Source organism: Stylophora pistillata, chromosome 12 (genome assembly GCF_964205215.1).
Source record: "Stylophora pistillata chromosome 12, jaStyPist1.2, whole genome shotgun sequence".
NCBI classification, from domain to species: Eukaryota; Metazoa; Cnidaria; class Anthozoa; order Scleractinia; family Pocilloporidae; genus Stylophora; species Stylophora pistillata.
The window spans coordinates 27883310-27904337 of record NC_142530.1 but is presented as its reverse complement, the minus strand read 5'-3'; the positions used below and the strand labels follow the sequence as shown (position 1 = coordinate 27904337).

The 21028-nt window shown below is 38.7% G+C and overlaps 3 protein-coding genes and 1 long non-coding RNA gene across 5 annotated transcripts; 1 reads left to right on the top strand and 3 right to left on the bottom strand.

The window, feature by feature from the left end:
* Positions 1-418: 418 nt before the first annotated feature.
* On the bottom strand, positions 419-2961 carry LOC148719471 (uncharacterized). The gene is made up of 2 exons (XR_015994256.1): positions 2194-2961; positions 419-942 (listed from the first exon to the last, which is right to left on the bottom strand). It is a non-coding gene; the product is annotated as an uncharacterized LOC148719471 (long non-coding RNA).
* Positions 2962-3108: 147 nt separating this feature from the next.
* On the top strand, positions 3109-6156 carry LOC111338290 (ADP-ribosylation factor 1). The gene is made up of 5 exons (XM_088741792.1): positions 3109-3247; positions 3335-3514; positions 3616-3726; positions 3857-3981; positions 4612-6156. The coding sequence occupies exons 2-5, from the start codon at positions 3367-3369 to the stop codon at positions 4771-4773; spliced, it is 546 nt and encodes a 181-aa protein (XP_088597918.1). The 5' UTR covers positions 3109-3247; positions 3335-3366; the 3' UTR covers positions 4774-6156.
* A 342-nt stretch (positions 6157-6498) lies between these two features.
* On the bottom strand, positions 6499-12489 carry LOC111338292 (kelch-like protein 18). Its single transcript, XM_088741791.1, has 4 exons — positions 11413-12489; positions 9793-9953; positions 7233-7482; positions 6499-6977 (listed from the first exon to the last, which is right to left on the bottom strand). Exons 1-4 carry the CDS (start codon positions 12353-12355, stop codon positions 6580-6582), a joined length of 1752 nt encoding a protein of 583 aa, XP_088597917.1. The 5' UTR covers positions 12356-12489; the 3' UTR covers positions 6499-6579.
* A 1024-nt stretch (positions 12490-13513) lies between these two features.
* On the bottom strand, positions 13514-20950 carry LOC111338282 (uncharacterized). 2 transcript variants are annotated; one of them, XM_022944733.2, is made up of 9 exons: positions 20452-20950; positions 18291-18331; positions 17845-18034; positions 17592-17647; positions 17074-17181; positions 16309-16646; positions 15625-15822; positions 14571-14945; positions 13514-14486 (listed from the first exon to the last, which is right to left on the bottom strand). In XM_022944733.2, exons 1-9 carry the CDS (start codon positions 20571-20573, stop codon positions 14244-14246), a joined length of 1671 nt encoding a protein of 556 aa, XP_022800468.1. In that variant the 5' UTR covers positions 20574-20950; the 3' UTR covers positions 13514-14243. The 2 variants fall into 2 exon arrangements, with proteins under 2 accessions (XP_022800468.1, XP_022800467.1); XM_022944732.2 differs by having other exon boundaries at positions 13514-14945; positions 20452-20942.
* Positions 20951-21028: the final 78 nt, after the last annotated feature.

Below are 21028 nucleotides of genomic sequence, written 5' to 3'. Positions count from 1 at the left end.
GCTCGAAACCTCGACATCCCGCACAACAGTCCAGCGGTCTATCCATTGAGCTAACTGGGAGGCGGATTTGTGATTTCTCTTAAACGAGCATGGCCAACCAAAGGATACCTTTTAGATTAAGAATCACCCACTTTGCATTTGTAATTAACAATTAGTTGAACCGCTCGACCAATCAGATTGCTGGAAACTCTTTGCTCAGCTCTGAAATTATACTAATGTGCGATATGAACTTTGTAGTCGGTGTGTTATCGAAGTTCATTCGGCCCCCAGGCGTCGTCGAAAAAAAAAACTACCAAGAATCTGGGTATTCCAAGTTGATCCAAAGACCAAATTCCCCAAACTATCATGAATTGTAAGGCTAACCAGACAAAGAATACATCGAGCATTACTCCTGACACCATGTAAAAGTCGACTGAAGTTTGAGGATGCGAGAGAGCTGAAGTTTAATAGAAGATCCCTCTACTAACTTTAAATTATTTGTTGACAGCTTATCGAGTGATAACCTCAACAGCTTGTTGTGAGCTCCACTCAAATAGACATGAATATCTATCTAGAAAGTCTTAATAATCACGTCACATTCCTTTCGTGAGTAGGTCATCTGAGTACGTGACCAAGCATAACATTCTGAATGTACTCAAGTATCCTAGAACATTACTCCGTCTCCACCTCCTCTCTCCTTTTATGAAGATACTAATTGCCACCTTCTCTTGGGTACAGGCTAACTTTGCATGGTGTCTTTATATTTTAGGTTACTGCGGTCTAGCTGATAGACACATGGAACAGAGATATTTAATGCCATCATCTTATGAATCGATGGTCTGTATTTGAAGTTTCTCTTGCATCTCCAATGCATCCTTCTGCCCTTAAGTGAGAAGAGTGTATTTTCTATAGTATCTGAGGATGCGTAGCCGTTGGGATGAGGACTCTGGTTCCCATACGTATCTATAACCGCAGTTCAAAATATATGAACTTCATATATTCATCATATCTAAAATTAATACTCTTCTTTTTTATAGGATTTACCTGGTGCATTGGGAGCAGGGGTTTTAACTGAAAAACTTGGTCTATTGAGTTTGAGAAATCGTACATGGTGCATTGTAGCTTCATATGCAATAAGTGGAGATGGTTTATATGATGGACTAGACTAGACTGGCTCTCAACGCAAATACGCGACTTTGCTAATACAGCGTCAAAATAAATGCTAGAATTGGCCGAGCCCGTACCAGGTAGCTTAAGGGGCATCTTGTGTTTTTTTTTCGGTTCTGCATCTCATACAACATCAACAAAAGATCGAAGGCGCACGACAGGTTCGCCCAATCCCAACGTTCATTCCGAACTCGGTTCGCCTATTGGTTAACAAGACTGGTGAACTTGGAGAAATGTCATGGAAGTGAATCAAAATAACATTCTCATTTGAACAGTTAGACACTTTCTCCACATATGTTCAAAGACGATATGTATATTCTAGTTCTCTGTACATATCGATCTTATCTCAGTGAACCAGGGCCAGCTGTTGAAAATTTAACTTGTTATGAAGGAAGTTTATGACTGGTGTGGTAGAAACCAGTTAACACCCCATCCAGGAAAGAGCGAAGCGATGCTACTTTGTAGGGGAAACCCAATGGGGCCGATTGCCCCGGTGTTATTGGGTGACTCCAGTATAAAATTATAAAATGGGTGACTAAAACACGCGTGTTAGGCTTGACAATCGACCACAAGTTATCATGGGATGCACATTTAATGGATGTTAAGAAGAGTTTTGCTAGCAAACTATACCTGTTAAAACAATCTAGTCTTGCCAAAAAGCGTTTTGAGAGACTTCTACTTTGAGGTTATTTTGCCCTTTGAGGTTATTTTGTTAAATACGGACTAGTACTGTGGGGAGCGTGTTGTAACTCAAATTTACTTGATTCAATTGAAAGACTTCATTGTAGAGCATCTCGAATCGTTTTTTAACTTACCAAGAGACATGCCTTCAAAAGAGGTGCTGGCCTATGATCGGTGGCCCACTATTTACTTGTATTATAAAATAGATGTTCTTAAGATCTTTTTAAAGCACAAAATGGCGGCTTGCCTGAATTACTGTCTAATAATATTTACATAGAAAGGAGTAATGGACATTCACTACGGGGTGGAGACTCATTATCAGTACCAAGATTCGAAACTAGATTTATGAAGGATTTGCTTACTTACAAAGGCACCGTTCTGTGGAATACGATTTGTCTCAATGAGAACGGAACATCGCATCTGAGCAACAAAGATCGATATCCGATAAGAACAAAAGATTATTTCAAGGATTTTAAATTCGAGACTACCTCCGCCTCGACAACGCGGCGTAGAAATGCAGATTTGATATCTAATTGATGATTATTTATGTATATTTTAGTGATATTTTACCTATTCAGTAATGATTTTATCTCGTAAAAAAAGGAATTTTAATGTAAAATTCGTAATGTACTAGTTACCAATCTTGTCAATATTTTGACATTTTATTTACATTAGGATTTATGTCTTTAATTATGAATACACGACCCGACAAGCTTGTAGCTTTAAATTTTTATCGTGTTTACATAAAGGTCATCCATCCATCCATCAGCTTCTTCTGATTCAAAGGCATAAGTTGTTGTAGCAGGTACTGTGAAAGGAACAGTAATGCTGCGTCGCTGAGTCGATAATGGTGATGTTTCGAGCGTCAGCATGCAGCACTCGCTCTGACGAAGGAGAAAGGCCAGAAACGTTTACAATTTTCATCTCAGTTGATAAAACCAAAAAATTTGTGACATAAATCACAAATTCTTCGCTCCGACGAAGGGCTAACGCTCGAAACGTCAGCTTTTGTAATCGTTACGGTGGCCAATTTACCATTTCAACTTTGTTGATATATCCAAATTATTATATAAATCACAAAGGACATCACAATGTGATAATGATACCAGTGAAACACTCGGCTGCGCCTCGTGTGTCCCCTTTTTTGTTATTACCACATTTTGAGAGTATCGGTCGTCTATTGCTGAACAGCCATGCGCTTGCCTCACGGTTTTCTTTGTTAAAATAGATACAGGTGACCGGAAATGAACTCGAAGACTGCGGCGGAAACCGAGCCTCGTTCCAAAGAAAGACGAGGATTCTGGGAATGACATCGGCAGTTGTACGCGTTAGAAGCGGCGACGTGGTAGTAATTCTGTCCTCGGTTTTTAGCGAACTAGTTTGAACTATAACTGTTCTTGCTAGTCTTAGATCTTTCAAGGTAAATACCTGTTTTTGAGAAGTGGCATCAAATCACTCAAGAACTTTTTCCGGCCTGCTTTTTCTTGATATTCTCTCGCGTTTTCAGTTTGGTTTCAAGGATTCATCATACTGTGAAACATGGGGAGTGTATTTGGTAAACTGTTCTCTGGTCTCTTCGGAAAGAAGGAGATGAGAATTCTCATGGTCGGTCTCGATGCTGCTGGGAAAACTACCATCCTCTACAAGCTTAAACTAGGAGAAATTGTCACAACGATTCCAACAATTGGTATGTACAAAGAAATACTTCTGCAGGCCATGACAGTTCGCGTGTAATTTAATTGATGAGTGGTTCTGGTATTTGAGATATTTGTAAACTTAATTTCATAGGTTTTAACGTGGAAACAGTAGAATACAAGAACATAAGTTTTACAGTCTGGGATGTTGGTGGCCAAGACAAGATCAGACCTCTTTGGCGACACTACTTTCAAAATACACAAGGTACCATACCTTTACCGGTTCGAAATGTTGTGCAATATCATTATCAACCGGTTTGGTGCGTTGATCTTTGGTTCATTGTTCGTAAATTATGGTCTAGTTATCGGTCTACATGTTGTTTTCTTGTCGTCAGGTCTAATTTTTGTAGTGGACAGCAACGATCGTGAGCGAATTGGCGAGGCAAGAGACGAATTGAACAGGATGTTGGGCGAAGATGAACTTAGAGATGCTACTATTCTTGTGTTTGCAAATAAACAGGTACCTTTAGCGATCTTTGGTGGCTGTGCTTTTTTGTTTTGCTACTGTTTACCTTGGTCAGCTTAAATATACTAGGTCCATGATCCTTTAGGAAACTTACTAGGCTCTTGCGAGCTCGTTTGTTGTATTTTGTGAGGTATTCTGCTCTGTAGTGACAATTCACCCCCACCTACGCACCCAGAATGGACTTTTCTTGCTCTTTTTAATTTACTTTTTTACACTGTCAAAGTGAAAAAGTGATTTTAATGTAAAAAGTCGTAGAGGGTTGGAATTCTTGGATAAGAACAGAGATAAGCAAACTAGACCCGAAAAAGGTTAACCAAAAAAAAAACGTCCATGGAAAGAACTCATGAATTGATTTCATTCAGATACAAGACGGGAATTGTCGTGGCGAATGTTTTCTGAGGAATGGTGTTCAGTTAAGCTTAAATTCGCAATTTTCCTCTCACTTAGAAGCTTTGGTATGAGCAGGAAAATAGTCAATGTTTTTATTCTGCCTGTTTGTGGTTTATCACACAAGTACCTTTGTTATCTCTGTCATTCTGGATGTATACATAGAATTCCATTTTATATTTAATAAATCATGTTGCAGTCTTGTAATTCATCTGTTATGTTGCTCAACTTTTTCAGGATTTACCCAATGCTATGCAAGCATCGGAAATCACAGACAAGCTTGGTTTACACACCATGAGAAATCGTACGTGGTACATCCAAGCTACATGTGCAACAAGTGGAGATGGTTTATATGAAGGACTAGACTGGCTATCAACTGAACTTAAAAAAGCAACTTAAAAAAGCATAGTTAATACTGTTGAACTTTGAGACATGACATAGACAGTGTATTAAAATAACTTACTCATTTGATAAGATAATTTCTCCATTTATTTTCAAAAACCACTTGAATTTTCTTCTAGTTCCTTGTTTAAATTGATGTTACTTCAGTGAACCAGGCCTTGTTGAAAACTTCACATGTTGTGTATTTGTCAACTTCTCACTCAAGCACATGAGAATTTTATCCTCAGATAGCCATCAATTTCAAAGAAAACCTGATCATCCACTAATATCAGAAGATGGTCTCCACACAACCAAAGCCTCACAAACTTCTGAATATGCTCTTAAGGGCTGATAGAAACATGTTCCAGTACTTTTTTCCTTCTAAAACTGATAGGATTTGGCTTATTTGTAATAATTCACGTGAAGTTTTTTGCCTTTGGTAATAGTTCAAGTTTGTGGTTTGAGAGACATTTTCCAAAATGTATGATACCACCTTAAATTTTTTCTGTTAGACATGAAGATTTGGGTGGAAGGTGTGCTGGTTTGATATCAGAGGTGTGAGAAGTTGCATAAATACCACTGAATGAAAGTATGATTAACAAATAACTAGTTATTGTTTAGTTAGGTTTTACTTCCAAGATGAAGAAAATTGAACAGATTCCAAATATGCATATATACACTGTCCAAAGCTTCAATTTTATCTCTTAACCTTTACACTCCCATCTTTTTCATCCAGGAATGTCCTTTTAGGACAGTAGTCACTAGTGTTAACAGTGTTAAGTAGCAAGATCAGGACAACATCGAAAAAATAATTTGCTCAGGCTAAGGAAATTCAGTTGAACAATTCTGCATCATAGCAGTTGAATTTTTCAACCTATGATAAGGACCCTAAACTCCTTAGATTTGATCAGTTATAGGAGTTGCCCATTCTTCCTGCTATTCTCTTTATTTTCCTTGTAAGTTTGTTGAGAGAATTTTGTGTTAAAACAAGATAATGCCCTCTGGTTGTTAATTTACCATCAATTTTTTATCACTGGGTGGCTGGATAAAGCTGATCATGAATTTCACAAAGAGAATTCAGAATCCCTACTTTGCCAAGACTTTAATAGCTTTAATGTCAACCTTACATTTCTTATGATGTTAGTTAGAACTTGTTAAATAAAAAAAAATCCCAACTGATACTGAAGGATTATTTTTTTATTTGCAAGAAATATAAGCCGAGTCTCCAGGATTCATGAGTAATATTTCCTGGACTTTAAAAATTGTGATAATTCTGAAATGATTGCAAGACAACAGCTGACATTTCAACAATCTATTTGTAACTGAATTTGTTTTTTTCTTTTTAATGTAAAGCTTGCGAGAGTTGTACTTTGAGTCTCAATAAAGAAGCACTTAAACGTTTTCCTTGTTTTATTTTGTTGTTTGTTTTTTTTACTTTGAAGTTTTTGAGATTGTTTCTTTACATGAAACCTTATATAAAGTGAGTGCAGAGTTGTCCTTTCTTGGTTTTTTGTTTCTGGTGTCCTTTTCTCTTACCATTCTTTACAAATGTTCTACAGTAGAGACTTAATGAGAAAATATGGGGTTTTAAACAAAAATGCTGCCCAATCAGAGTCATTTATTGTTTTTAACAACTAGGTGTACTGCAACTCATTCAGGACTAATGTTTGCAAGGGTTAATTCAGGGAAGAACTTGCGCAGCATCTCTGCAGCATACTCTTACTAAGAAGAAAAACTACTGGGTCACTACACTAAACTAAGGTTTATTTTAAAATACAAATGAGATAATCAAACAAAAGAAACACACTAAGTCATCAAAACAAGCTATGAACAACAGCCAAATCGCCTTCGATTTGTTTTCATACTTGTCGCTGACGTCCATCTTTTTTTCTGAGGATGAAAAACCTCCACACTATTAAGATAATCTGTTCCATTATAACCACCAAAAACATACAACAGACCATCAATAACAGCTATCCCCACACCACTACGAGGCTCTTTCATGGGTGCAACTATCATCCAGGTGTCAGTTTCAGGCTTATAGATCTCAACACTTTCTAAACTCTGATGGTTGCATCCACCCACAGCAAACAAAACATCATTTAAAACTGTCACACCAGCCATAGAACGTGGAGTCTTCATGGATGACATTAGCTGCCACTGGTTGGTTTGATTGTTGTAACACTCTACAGAGGAGAGATCAGTCACACCATCATAGCCACCTGGAAAAGGCAAAGGAAACTTGTTGAGGAAGAAATGTATCAAAATGTACCAGCATTTATGGCTCGACAAGGACACTTGCCCTCAATAAGGGAATCACACTTTTAGACTCCTTGCAAAACCTCTTGCCAGTTCCCGTTGCTAAAGGCCTCATAATTCACCCCTTATATTTAGTAAAGTAATTTTTGGCAATCTTCATTAAACTGTCTTTAAAGATTCATCACATATTGATCTCTCTGAATACTGGATCAACCTACCAACTGCATAAAGCTGACCATTCAGGGAGGCTACCCCAAGCATGCTGCGTGCTGTGTTCATCTCAGCGACCATGTTCCATTCTTCAGTTCTTGGATTATATCTCTCGACTGTGTTAATAGTGACTTGTCCGTTATACCCTCCAACTGCATATAATAAGCCATCAAGAACTCCGACTCCCACACTACTCCTGTGTTCTATCATACTTGCGGCTGGGGTCCATTTGTCAGAGCATGGATCATACTGTTCTACCTAGGAAAGATTTGTTATGCACGAGAAACAGTGTAGGTGAGGAGAAATGAAGGAGGGCAATAAAATAGAAGCTTTAGGAAGAAATACCATTGAAAAAAAAAAGATTAAGGAGGAGAAGACAGAAGGACATGAAGTGGGAGTGGAAGAAAGTCAATCTTCTTTTAACTCCCAAGATCTAGTTGTTGATTCTCCCCTATAGCTGCTGCACATATCCTTGTACATTAGTTATGAGAATTTGGTGTTAGATCAAAAAACAACTTTTCCTGATAGAAGGTTACCATGCACCTTCAGGGATGTCTCGCATGCAAGCGATGTAGTACGTCCGGTTTAAACTGTAGATTAATCTAAACCCCAATATCAAATTAAAGATTATAGGACTGGCTATCAGACTATACCAAAAATTTTGAAAAAAAAATTAATTGTCGAATTTTTCATGACTTCTAAATGCAAGCGCCCAAATCACCTTTTAAGAGCTACAAGTCAAAGGGAATTTGTTCGATTGCTCTTGACAGTAGCTAGTTTTACATATAAGCAACAAAGACGTGTCTCCGAATTTTTTATTTCTTAATACTTTTTTTTCAAGAGCAATTTTTGTACGATCACTCCACATTTTTTTTGATCCTATTTCAAAAATATTCTGTAACTTTTCACTGAAATTGAATATGGCAAATCACACACATGTTTTATTAGCGCTTTGGCCCTGAAAACGGCAGAACACATTAAATAAGCGAATTTCAAAATTCACTTTAACATGTAACGTTCAAAAGGTGATTCAGGCACTCGCGTTTAGAAGTTGTGAAAAAATCAACAATTCATTGTTTTTCAAAATTTTTGGAACAGTCTGATAGCCAGTCCTATAAGCTTTAATTTGATATAGGGATTTAGATATCTACAGTTTAAATCAGATGCGCTACCTCACTTGCACGCAAGACAGCCCTGAAGGTGCACAGTAACCTTAAGTACCGTAAATCCTCTCTTAAGTCCCCCCTCTAATAAGCCACTCCCCTCAAATAAGTCCCCCTCTTTAGAAGAAGAAATTCATTAAACCCCCTCTATCAAGCCCCCAACCCACCCCTCCCCCTAAAAAAACAAAAATTCAAAATAACACTACACGTCTCAGTAAGTACAATGAATTTATTCAACTACTGTAATTTTAGTTTGTAATATAGAATTGATTATGGTGATTGGTTGATTGATGTTATCATATTGGCATCAAATTGAATATAATACGGTATATGGAAATTACAGAGCAATGCTTAAAATGTAAACAATATGACCAATTTTTGAATAAATTGAGAAGACTAAAATAAAATTTACTAAAAATCATGCGTTTTCAAATGAGGTACCAGAACAGCCACTAATTTTTGAATGTATTTGTGCCATACAAATCTCATGCAATTTACAATTCTCTACCAAGGTCCTAAAATTTGGAACTCTCTTTCTATTTCAGTCACTCATTCATCAAACTTCCTTAGCTTCATGACAAAAATGCAAGAGTTTTTACTTAAATAATCACTGAATTGGCCAAGCTACACATTTGCAGCACTTTTTCTTTACTTGATTTATTATTGTAAGTGAGGTGGCTCTCCCATAAGTGTCATGTGTTGTGCAGGTCAGTGAAAGCGAAAGTGAATGATTCGATACCTTAATAACAGTATAGGCTGAATTGCTAAGGTCTACAGTATTACTAAGGTTGAGATCGGACGTCAGCATTATCAGGTGCCTCTGGCAGCCGCTTCAGTCCATGTAACGACCTCACCTTTTCCCCCCACACATCCCACCCCAGGGGAGGACATCCATCTCACAGTAATCATATGTGTGGGAAATTAACATCTCCTACCCCTAACCCTGCAGGAGACGGGACCTCCACTTTATTTGTCCTTATCCGAGAAGACTAGAATATCTATCCATTTCACTGATGTTATAGAAAGGTAGCAAATTCTTCTCAGTTATTTTAAGACCACGAGTATTGGTCCAGCCGGGGCTCCAACCCTCAACCTCCCACAACACAATCCAGCGTTTTAACCAATTGAGCTAACCAGGAGGCGGTTAGCCTCCTGGTTAGCTCAAGGAGACCCAAGAAGCCCAGTGGCTTCTTGGGTCCCCTTGCCTCCAGACTAGCTGTTAATGCCGTAAATAAATCTTTGTATTGTTAAAATAAGGCAAATAAAGATAATGATGATGATGATGACAGATCACAAAGGCTAACCAAAATTTTGAGATCAGAATAGTCAGCAAGATCCATGTCTTTTCAATGTACTATGAGCCACCCTGATACATATAAATACTGCTAATAATGATAACTAATACCTGATTTAAGGCTGCTATGCCATCTGATCCACCAACAACATAAAGAATACTATCTAAAATAGCTGCTCCAAGTCCTCGGCGAGTGGTTGACATTGGAGACACTTCACACCATGTGTTTGATGTAGGGTTGTACTTTTCCACAGTTCTCACTGTGCATCGGCCTTTAAATTGTCGCATGGTAATGATAATCAATAAATTAAGAAAAAACAATTACAACAGAAAGAAAATACAGTTGAATCCCAATAACTCAAACCCTCACTAACTTGAGCCTTGTGCCTGTACTTGTACCAAGATCTATTTCCCAGGATTTCTGTCATACATTTACTCTTATTGTACCCTTGATAATTTAAACTCTCAATTATTCGAACCTCCCTCTAACTCAAAGCAGTTTTTGGTTCCCCTTCAGACCATTCTCTAAGTACAATGTATATATTTTTATACTCAGTAACTCAAACCATGTTGAACCACATCTGTCAATATATAACAAATCAAAACAATCAGTGTGCTGTAATCCAAAACATTTATGTTATGTTGTGATTTCTGCTGTAAATTAGTCTCCCACTTTCACTACACTTCTCTATAATCAAATTTGATCAAAATGTTTAAACACGAAGGCACGCTATGAAAGGAGCCTTAGGTCCCACTGGACCATTTGTCAATCAACCGTCGTGTGATGTAGAACTCTTAGAGTCAAGTCAGCTTGAGCTACAGCTACTCCAAAGCAGTGAACAGCGGGCGCATTCCTCAAAATTGTTTTATGTCTTCATCACAATACAAGAATTTTTGAGATTTGTATTTCCTTTCTCCAATGGAAACTGTCTTCATTTGTGGCGGTAAATTTGAGATCGAAGTAGGTGGTTTGCACGCTAACTCATTGCCACCATGCTGGTGGAAGTAAACAATAGATATCTCATTAGCTCCTTTTGTTTGTCTACCAGCATTTAAATTTGACCCGCACACGTCAACAGTGAGTGACAAATGAGCCTAGGTCCTCCCAGGGAAGATTTTCTTATATAGTTTGCCTTCACATTTAATGTAAAACACCATTTTTCCTTTATTACCCATCATTTGTTTTCAACTCCTGACAACTTGAACTCCCAATATAATTATGAGCATTTTTCAATTTCCCTTGAAGGTTCTAATTATTGGAATTTGACTGTAACCATGTAAAGACTCAGACTACATTAAATAAATTGATAAGAGCATGGAATTGTGGGAGATGAGGCGATATGTCAGTTGGTCTGCTGGATGGCAGGTACATATTCAAGTCATGTATGTAGATCAGGGATAAAGCCCTGATAAGGTCATCAGATTGTGTTCTTGGCAAAGACTCTTAACCCTGACAGGTCCCTCTCCTTCTACAAGTATAAATTCATTACAGCAAACCATCAGGGAATTCTGAAGAATTTGGATTTACACAAAAAAATTGCTGAAACTGGTGGGACACTATGTACAGAAGCCCTTAAAAAAGTTTTAAAATTGATCATTTTCTGAAAAAGAGACATTCTGTAACATCCCTGTAAGCAAGCACAGAGGAATCAATGATTATTTAGACAACATTTCCAGTATGTTTTTGCTATTCTGGGAAAGGACTGGGACTAAAGATTCAATAATTCTCACCAGGATTTACTTCTCCACCCATGACATAGATGCACTCGGCCTGGCCATACAATTTTCGTGGCCGAAATCTGCTGCGATGCTTCATGTCACTGCGTAACTGGGGACACAGATGATACATTCTGGCCTCCTCAAATAGATGACAGTTGTCACCTTGACCGGTGATAAACCCATCATCCAGTACCTTTGTCACAAGAAACTCCCAAGCCATCAATGGGAACCTGATTATCTCTGCTATTTGAGGAACTACTTTTAGTCTTTCATGTTTCTTGAAGTTCATCCACCGTAAAGCAGCCTCGTACACTTCTTCCTCGTGCCTCACATGCAAAGAATCCTCACTCAGTAGTTCAAGAACTTCTTCTAAAGGACATTGGAAGAACTCTTCCATTTGTGTCGTGTGGTTGAAATTTCTCATAGCATACTCATTGGCTGTTTTACTTAGCACAAAGCAGCCGTGATTCTTGGCAAAACGCCGTATACCGAGACAATTTGAAGGATGAAGTTCATTCTCTAAAAAATAGCAACATTTTTCCACCAAGGTGTCCATTTGCAGTAAAGTCGCTACGGTCAAAAGTGACTGGACATTGTCAACCGTTAAGTTGACTCTCGCAACATAAGCAAACTCCACTGCCATATGAACTGCCAAAGGATCCAAATCATTTAAATGTACGACCTTCTGTTTACTCTCTACAACATCACTCGTAAACATTGCATTGAAATAAGGACTCACGGCGGCCAGAACAACGCGGTGTGCTTTAATTTCTTTGCCGGCCACTATCAGTTCCACATCGCATAATTCGTCACGTCTTCGCATGTTTTCCAAGGCTGTGAGCAATGATTGAGCATGTTGCACCCGTAAAATGATACTCCCAGACTCACTGTAATCTGTAACGCTACTGGATCCGCGGATATTTTCAGATCGCTTTACTTTACGTTTCAAGTCCATGGCTCAGGTTATTATTTACAAGACTGCTGTTGACACTCGTTAACGTGTATTACATAACATTTCAAAAGATCCGCTGACTACTATTGTCGTTCAGGGATTTGAGCCGATGAAACACATGTCAAACGTCAAGGATGTGGAAGAGAGATCATTGCAAATGTCCACGTCCAATTTCCGAAAAAATAAAAACCTAAGAAATAACTGCTGTCATGCAAAATATGGGAAAAAAGATGGAGATGTTCACATAAATCTGCAAAAGGAAACAGAGGGGTAAGTTGCTAAAGAAACTGTTGTGCTCAGTGAAGCGTCGGTTACGAGTTAGGGAGGGGAGGGGGGGAATATTACAAGGAATCTGGTTTTATCACCTGAGTTGATAATGTAAATTGGCCATCGGAAATAGTTTCTAAAACTGAAGTTCGAGCGCTAGCCCTTCGTCAGAAAGATCAGAGGAATTGTGGGTCATTCTGTGTGGTTTAAATACACAAAAATGGAGCCAGCCATTTGTGTCACCATACACTTAACTTTAATTTACAAATCTCCTTAAACACTCTCATAGATGTAACATAAATATTTTAAGACACGACAATAAATACTTAATATTTGGTATATAAAAATTGTTCACCGAAAAAAATCCCACAAAAGTTGGTTTGTCAAGCAACCAATCCAGCGAGAATTTCAAATTAACGGCCGTTCTGAATTCTTCCAATGCGTGGAAGGAACATTTTGTGCAGTTGAGAGACCGTTAATGCGCGGTCAACCTGAACCCTAGTCAAATCTCTCTCAACGGGTTCTCCCCATAGTCCAGGTTGACCGCGCATTAACGGTCTCTCAGCTGCACAAGATGTTCCTTCCACGCATTGGAAGAATTCAGAACGGCCGTTAATTTGAAATTCTCGCTGGATTGGTTGCTTGACAAACCAACTTTTGTGGGATTTTTTTCGTTGAACTTAAAGGGCAACTATTTGGCTTTCGTGGTGCCATGTTTTGATTCGAGGGAAAGTATCTGAGGGTTGTTTTCGAGCGATTTTGGCGAGCATGTATCAACAGAAGTTTCCTACCTTCCCGTATCTTGTGCACGGTGACTCGGTGGTGATTAGGGCGTCAAGCTAAAACACATCAAAACGACCTCAAATCGCGAGGAGAACAACGCAGACTACTCTCTATGAAGGTAAGACTTTATTTCTTTGATTATTTCACACAACTTTTCATTTATGGAGCTCAAAAGCAAGTCCAACTAAACCACTATACAAACTCTTTAATAATCCACTGTGAAAGAGCCTGTGACGGAGCTTGTGCCACCTGTGTAGTCACCATTATCATCATAGTCACTGCCATAGTGTGTCATTATCTAAACTGTTCCAGGCATTTCACCAAGTAAAACAGAGCGAAATCCGTGCGAAATAGCAAAAGGTCCAGCCATAGAGTGAAAAACTAGGGAGGCTTTGGCCGAGTCGCTTACTCGATCCTAACCTCCCTCTGCCACAATGGTCCCAATTTACTCTCGCGCTTGGTTTTACTGACTGAAAGTCTGGAACAAGCTAGTAGTCATTATCACAACCAACGTTGTCTTCATGATCGTCGATGCGACGACATCGTTTTCATCATCATAGCTTCTCCTATACACAAGTTAGGCCGCGATATTTCACTTCAGAAAAAACTATCAACAATTGGAAATGCTGTTGAAAAGTAAATTGCATCCACTAACAATTGCTTTGACCCGCCTAAGATCAAGAGGAAAGAAAATGTATAACAACTTAAATTTTCTTGTTTTCAGTAGTGTAAACTCATAAACCACTAGCATTTAAATATCTAACTTGTCCAAGTTCATATTTTTTCTTGTTTAAAGCCTCAGCGTGTACGATCGTTAATTTTAAGCTTAAAATTCTATTTGTTAAGACGGGGAAGGAGATTCCGAAGATTTCGAAATGAATTTGTCAGTTTCGCTGTTTGCATCAGAATCCTCGCTGTTAATACTTCTCGAAACTTCTAAATCTCGTGACAGTGCACTGAGAATATAAGAGTTAACGCGTCCTTGTTCACTGTCGGTGCTAGCTGTTCCCGGTTCTTGTTGAAGAATTACAGGTACTGAAGTACTTCTTGATCGTGGATCCAACCCATTCGGTGACGAAGGGATCTGAAAAGTTGAATTTGAAATATTCACTTTTGGACCCATCATCGCTGGCAAACTTAGCGTAGATGCTCTAGGTTTTATCCCTACCAGTATAACGCTTTCTGCTTTTAATCTGGCGACGCTACGCGGCAAAGGAAAGGAAGGAAGTATTCTGTTCTTAGGATCAACCAATGTTTGGCTGCCGTACAACTCCGAACTTCTGGGATCTGGACTCAACACGGTAAGAACTGAGGAACATCTGGAGTCTTTACTGAGTTCAGTGTCGGCACGAGGTTTTCTCAAAGGCTGTCCACATAGCCGGAAACACTTCTTGCACTTGGCGAAATACCCCGTCCATATCTGACGGCAGTCTTTGTTCATAAGTAACAGGAAAAAGAACACCAGGCAGAGGAAGCCTGGGGCCACTAAGTTGATCAGTGGAAGCACAGTGAAATAAGTGGGTGAAGTGCAGTTACTTGAAGTCTGAAAGAACGACAGCAAATCACGTGGAAGTGTCAGTAAAAAAAAAATAAGGCTTGAACTATAAGCAGGGTTACCCTTGAATATCTTACACAAGAAGCGAAAAGTGTTCTATGCGCAAAGACCACTCCTACTTGCAGTATTACACAATTGTAGCAATGAGAATTTAAGAGAATACCCACGTAAGTCAACATTGCGACCAGTTATCAATGGATTTGCAACTGTAAACTGGTTGGTTGTGAAAATGTGGCGATGTCTTGTATTTCTGCATTCATTTCTTTGTTTATTTTCTACATTTCACTAACAAAATTAGCTTTTTACGCCGAAAAGGTTTTAATAGGATAGATTCGGAATTTTATCTTTATACTGTTTAACAAAAATTTTGTCTATTCGGAACAATATCATTTCTTCTATGCATTTTTCTACTGGTAGAATTTGCAGCGCCTTGTACACACAACTTGCTGAGGAGTCATTCGCTCAGGCAACCAACTAGAATATTTTTCCGTTGTCATAGAAAGTCCCAGCCCATGCGATTTTATTTTCGAGTAAATACAAGAATATTGCAAGGGGTGGAGAGAAGAGGGGAGAGTCCGTTTTAAACTAGCAAATGTATTGTGACACTTGAATCGCAGTGGCGCAGGAAGGTCGCCATCTATGGAAGAATGTCTTTCAGCTTATTTACCTGCAGACAATGAAAGTACATTTCAGCATCGTGCAAAAATTTGTCCGTACGGTACATTATCATAGTATTGATCGACCCAACAGTTGCCGCTAAAACCATCATAACAACAGCCATGCTCAAAAACTGACGTTCGATTCGGCGCATGGAAACTTTCTCTTCTCTGGCACGAATAACACGTCTGGTCGAGTCCAGGCGCGCCTAATGAGAGAAAAAAAATATATATTTCTTTCAATTTTTTCAAAAGTTTGGTAACCGTGTTTGATTTGTGCAATCTTGCATCAAAATCGATTTATCTCGTGTTAATAGTGCCTGTCACCTAACTGCACTCATTTTAGAGAGGTAGCATAAGCACGCGAACACAAATTCCAGGAAGGCTCAGGGTGTACTTATGGCAAAAGTACCAATTACCCCCATTAAAAAGTCATGCCTATGGCCCTGTCAGCCCTTATTCAGAGGACACCGAATAGTTTAGGCGAAAAAATGGCTTTCACAAAGTTGCTGAGAGCCATAAACTTGGATACAAACTTGAACAATCCGGAAAAACAATTACTTGATTTCACGTGCGGAGGAAACGCAAACAAAGGGCAAGGGAATTGTACAGCTAACAAGCTCGTAAAAAAAAATGTAACCTATTGAGAAAATAGCGGTGACACTATAGCTTGAGTTACTAAGAAAAAGTTTAACCTTTCTGAGATGCCACACGATGGACCAGAGCAGGTTAAGTGACACAAATAACGTGACTTGCAGGGGTAGCGTGACGGCGAAGTAAGCCATTTGAATGCTCTGTGCACCTGCAGACATATGATCCATAAAGAGAAACGTGTAGCCGGGTGGAGAAACGTAAAGACAGCCGGCCACTATGAATGCGGGCACCAGCCAGCTCAGCATCGACTGCGCAAGATGGATTTTGATTGGGTGTTTGAAGACAGTTCGATTGTCGTGAATGATCACTGCATAAGTATTCGCTACGAAGCACATGGCCCAAAAAGAATGCGCCAGAAACAAATAATGAGACCCAGCACCTGTCAATCAATGAAGAAATGAAGTCGTTACTGCACAAGAATGTGAACTCGGAGAAGAAATAAGTTAAGCCTAATTTAGAAAAAATTCATTGATTCTTTCACAATTTTTCGTCGATTATTTAGACCAGTCAAAAAATACAAATTTGTCTTTGACATGTTACATGAAAGTAGTGTTTTCGACTCCCACCTTTATAAAATTTTTGCGATCGCTTTAAGTGACAAGACACAAAAGCTTTTACGTTCTTTGAAAAGGAGTCTTGATGGATACCGAAACAAAAAGTTCAAGGTACCATTATCGTAAAGTTAAAAATCTAAAAATGTGTTCATGTACAAGTTTATTAGTTACAATATTCTACAACCAAATGTCTGGGCAAAAATCCATGAAAAACTGAACACAACCAGGACAAAGTCAGTATGTAAAGCATACCTAGAATTACTGCAGAGAGCGAAGAATGACCTCCTGCCTGCCAAAAGGCCTGTTCACGACAGAAAACTTTCTCAAGTCCTATCCGTACTGGAATCATTTTGAAGCAGGCTAAGTAAAAGAGAAAGGCGATTAACAAAGAGCGAAAACATGATTAATCCTTTAGATGTAATTGCGCTTAGCCAAACTGTCGAAACTTGAAAGATTTATCCAAGTTTATTTCGACGATGCCTCTCCATCCACCAGTGGGGTGGGGTGGGGGGCCGCCCATCATGAACTAACACTGCAGGGGTATTGCTACTAGAAAAACTCGGCTTGTGGGCATGAATTCTTTCTTAATCCATTTTATTAGTCCAATACGTCGAGGAGGCTTTGTGATTGTCAAGAGTGTTAATCACAAACTTAATGTATTTGTTCACTAATGGATCTTTTCGACATGGGTTCAAAACCTAAAGCAAAATTTATCCTCGTTCTCTACAATTTATAAAAAGAACATCTCCCCTTACAACACGGCTTCTTACCAAGCAAAATGCAGCAGAGAATTATGTGAAAACGTAAAACGTGAGGAAACTCGCGGCTGAAAAAAGAAAAAGAAAAACGTAGAATAACGTTAGCTCGGGTTTGTAACATAACGTGAACTCATCCTGGGATTTCTAGAAATAAATTACATTCATTCCGTAGATTTCGCAATATTTCTGGTAACCTACTGGTTTGTTAAGAACACTAATTAGTTGAAAATACTTGTTCCAGAATAATATTTTAAGCAAAACTTACAGGCTTTTTATGCTGGCCCAAGTGATAAACGTGATGATTGTTGCAATAAGCGCCAACCACAGACTAATCACAACAACTCCATAGTACACCTTCTGAGTCAAAGGAGACTGTGAGGTCCAGGCACACGGCGGTCGACATTGGCCGGTATTATTATCCGGGATTAGGGGTGAGTTGCACTCGAGCGGACTATCTGTTGGAGAAAAAGAGAAATAAGGAACTCTAACAATGAGTGATGAAGTTTTATGTACATCTACAGTTAAAATAAACACAGCGTGCTCTCCTTTTCTCTTGATCGTCTGAATGACAGAAAGCAGAAGTAGAGAACTTTTTCCCGGCGTCTAATAATAGAAATAATATCGTATTGGCACTTATCGCTGTGATTTCAGTCGAAAGTTTTCACAGTTGCCATGGCAGTAAAAAAAAAAGACAGGAAATTTTCAATTTACCTTTACTGCTTGAGGTTTGATTTGTCCTTGTGGAATTAGATCTAAAAAAATTAAAGAACGAGGATTAAGGCTTTCCACATTACTGAATGTTAAAAGGTTATGCGTAAATTCAGTTCTATTATCCATTTATTCTGCGTATCAGAGCAACACAACTTTCTTTTTCCACTCTGGTTATCTCCAATTTATAGGCCTGCAGCACAGTAAAGAGACATATATGTTGAGCAGCCGAACATAATTTTTGCACATTTGGAACACTCGCTCAACATCAAAACATTGAAGAAGCATCAAAGCTAATTGTATTTGGGAACTTGAAAAGCCCTGTCCCAACAGGGCGGGCAATCTGGCAAATTAAAATAACTAGATCACTTCTCCACAAGAGGCGAAACAACCAAATACTATTAAAAGTAACCCTGACTCCGATCAACAGAATTTTACGACGACGTCAAGACGACTTTCTATGAAAAACTGATCTGGATGGACGAAAATTATAACCTGTATACCGCGACTGAACCTTTGCCAGCAAAACGCCTTGAGACTAAAAAAAGTGTACGCTTGTGTATTTTGTACTTGAAGTCCACTTAATGTGAGTCGATCATTGGTGAAAACGCCTTGGTGAAACATTGGTGAAAACGCCTTGAGACTAAAAAAAGTGTACGCTTGTGTATTTTGTACTTGAAGTCCACTTGATGTGAGTCGATCATTGGTGAACAAATTTGGGTTTGTTTTGCTTGTGAAACCGTTGCTTTGGTAATCTTCTTGTCGTTTTCGCCGCCGGATTAAACTTTATCGATCATCGCCTATCAGATCGTGTTTGAATGCTTTAATATTGCTTTAGATTTGACAGCCATAAGTGAACTTTCAAAACTCAAATAAATCCACTCGTTATAAATCATAAAAGGTTTCGAATAACTCGGAAAAATTCGTCTGAACCTTCGCTTAACATTTGACCTAACTAGCAAGGATAAGACAGTCACGAGCATTTAAAAATAAATGAATAGAAATAAATTTTCCCCTTAGACAATTAGTTCTTACATAGCGTTGATGATGTGGCCTTTATATAATAATATTACAAAATTGTTCCAGCACACACGCGTGAAAACATTTTGATTAAAAGAATCGTGCTTCAAATGAAAAGTATACAGATAAATCATTTCTAGCAAGCCAATTCATTCATAAACATAACGAATCGTAAACATCACGTCTTGTTACTTTTTAAAACGATATCAAAGTGGTTAGAAATATCGCATAGCCTGGTCAACGTTGTTTACATCTCACATTTTCCAACACATAAAGCCAAATTTTATATCTACTGATCCAACAAAAAAGCGTCCGATTTATTTCTTTTTTGAGTGTTTTCTTTGTTACGAGCAGCTTCCGATGAAATTTACGCCAGCTGTTTCGAAACTCAAGAAAGATCAGGAAAAACCGGGAGGTAGCGAGAAAATACTCTTGCTTAGTTCGTTACTGATCGTTTTTCTTTCTTTATTGGCGTACTATGTCGGCAATCATCAGGAAAAGTTACAACTACCGTATGATAACTCGATTGAAGTTTCTTAAATTTTTTGGGGGAGGGTATCTCACAAATTCTGACTTTAAACAGCACGGGAAAGACAACACCTCACATATCCATTTTAAAAAATGGATACGTGAGTGTCAGCATTGAACCTCTTCTAATCTTCCCCAGACTCGATCAGACTAAAGTGAACCGGAAAACTTTGAAATATACGGGTTGTAACATGCGAAAGTGAAATAACAATTCATAAAACGTCCTTATTTACTAACAGCTTAACTTATAACAAAATGTTTGATCCTCGACACACAATTATCACGTATGCACAAGCATGTAGCGATTGACACTCGCCGCCCGCAACAATTCGTGTCTGTACACGACATCTTTGAGCCATTTTCCCCTCAATTCCCACAATCAATGAGCATTGAGTCTAGTACTTGGTACATGTCTGAATTAACCCTTGTTAGTATGTTTTTATAGCGGTCCCTGGTGTTCAGTGATAAAGATAACCTTAACAAATTGGTTGCGGTCCTGCACTTTTCAAACGGAGCATTTTATGAAAGAAATCCATCTACATCTTTATATGTATATTTGAATATATTGCTTCACCTACGCCATTGATACTGTTCGTGTATTCAGTTCAATACTTACTCATAGAAATCGGCGTGGGGTGGATGATCCGGCCGAAAAACGTAAAACAATGTCGGTGCTATGAGAAGGGTTACAAGAACCAAGCGGCCAGCGTAATAAGGAAGGTTGAAACGGGACATCATCGATTTACAATAACACACTGACTCTTCAGTTGAAGCTGTGTTCACGAGGGGATTATCACTAGTGCGGCTGTTAAAATAATCAGCACACAAAGAACAGAGAGTTTCTAGTCTGGCACAGGTCAAGTAGGAAATGCTCGGTGAAATAACAACATCGACGACATGATTATGACTGCGAGATGTAACCTAACACCAATTTAGGTGACGTATTTGCACAGAGGTGATATGTAATCACGACAAGCGCTGATGCATGATGGAAAGCATCCCGTTGGATGAATCCCGAAAAATTCTTTCGATTTCAATCAGGAAACGCCAAACTTAATGATTGAAGTTTATTTTTTCGAATTGTACAGCTGCCAAAATGAGAAATAGTGAAAGGATCTCACACAAAGGATCTTGGGAACTGTTCCCACTCGCAAGTGTACGTGGTATGATTGTCAACTTCCGGTAGATCAGTA

What these genes read in the sequence shown, in the direction of transcription:
- LOC111338282 (XM_022944732.2), bottom strand. Translation starts at nt 20,573, where the DNA reads ATGATGTCCCGTTTCAACCTTCCTTATTACGCTGGCCGCTTGGTTCTT. An exon ending in TCTCTGCTGCATTTTGCTTG is followed by an intron (nt 17,182 to 17,591) that starts GTAAGAAGCCGT and finishes TCTTTTACTTAG; the next exon opens with CCTGCTTCAAAATGATTCCA. An exon ending in TCGTGTGGCATCTCAGAAAG is followed by an intron (nt 15,823 to 16,308) that starts GTTAAACTTTTT and finishes TTCTCTCATTAG; the next exon opens with GCGCGCCTGGACTCGACCAG.
- LOC111338290 (XM_088741792.1), top strand. Translation starts at nt 3,367, where the DNA reads ATGGGGAGTGTATTTGGTAAACTGTTCTCTGGTCTCTTCGGAAAGAAG. An exon ending in CACAACGATTCCAACAATTG is followed by an intron (nt 3,515 to 3,615) that starts GTATGTACAAAG and finishes TTAATTTCATAG; the next exon opens with GTTTTAACGTGGAAACAGTA. An exon ending in TTGTGTTTGCAAATAAACAG is followed by an intron (nt 3,982 to 4,611) that starts GTACCTTTAGCG and finishes CAACTTTTTCAG; the next exon opens with GATTTACCCAATGCTATGCA.
- LOC111338292 (XM_088741791.1), bottom strand. Translation starts at nt 12,355, where the DNA reads ATGGACTTGAAACGTAAAGTAAAGCGATCTGAAAATATCCGCGGATCC. An exon ending in GGGTGGAGAAGTAAATCCTG is followed by an intron (nt 9,954 to 11,412) that starts GTGAGAATTATT and finishes GACAATTTAAAG; the next exon opens with GCCGATGCACAGTGAGAACT. An exon ending in TGGTCAGCTTTATGCAGTTG is followed by an intron (nt 6,978 to 7,232) that starts GTAGGTTGATCC and finishes TGCCTTTTCCAG; the next exon opens with GTGGCTATGATGGTGTGACT.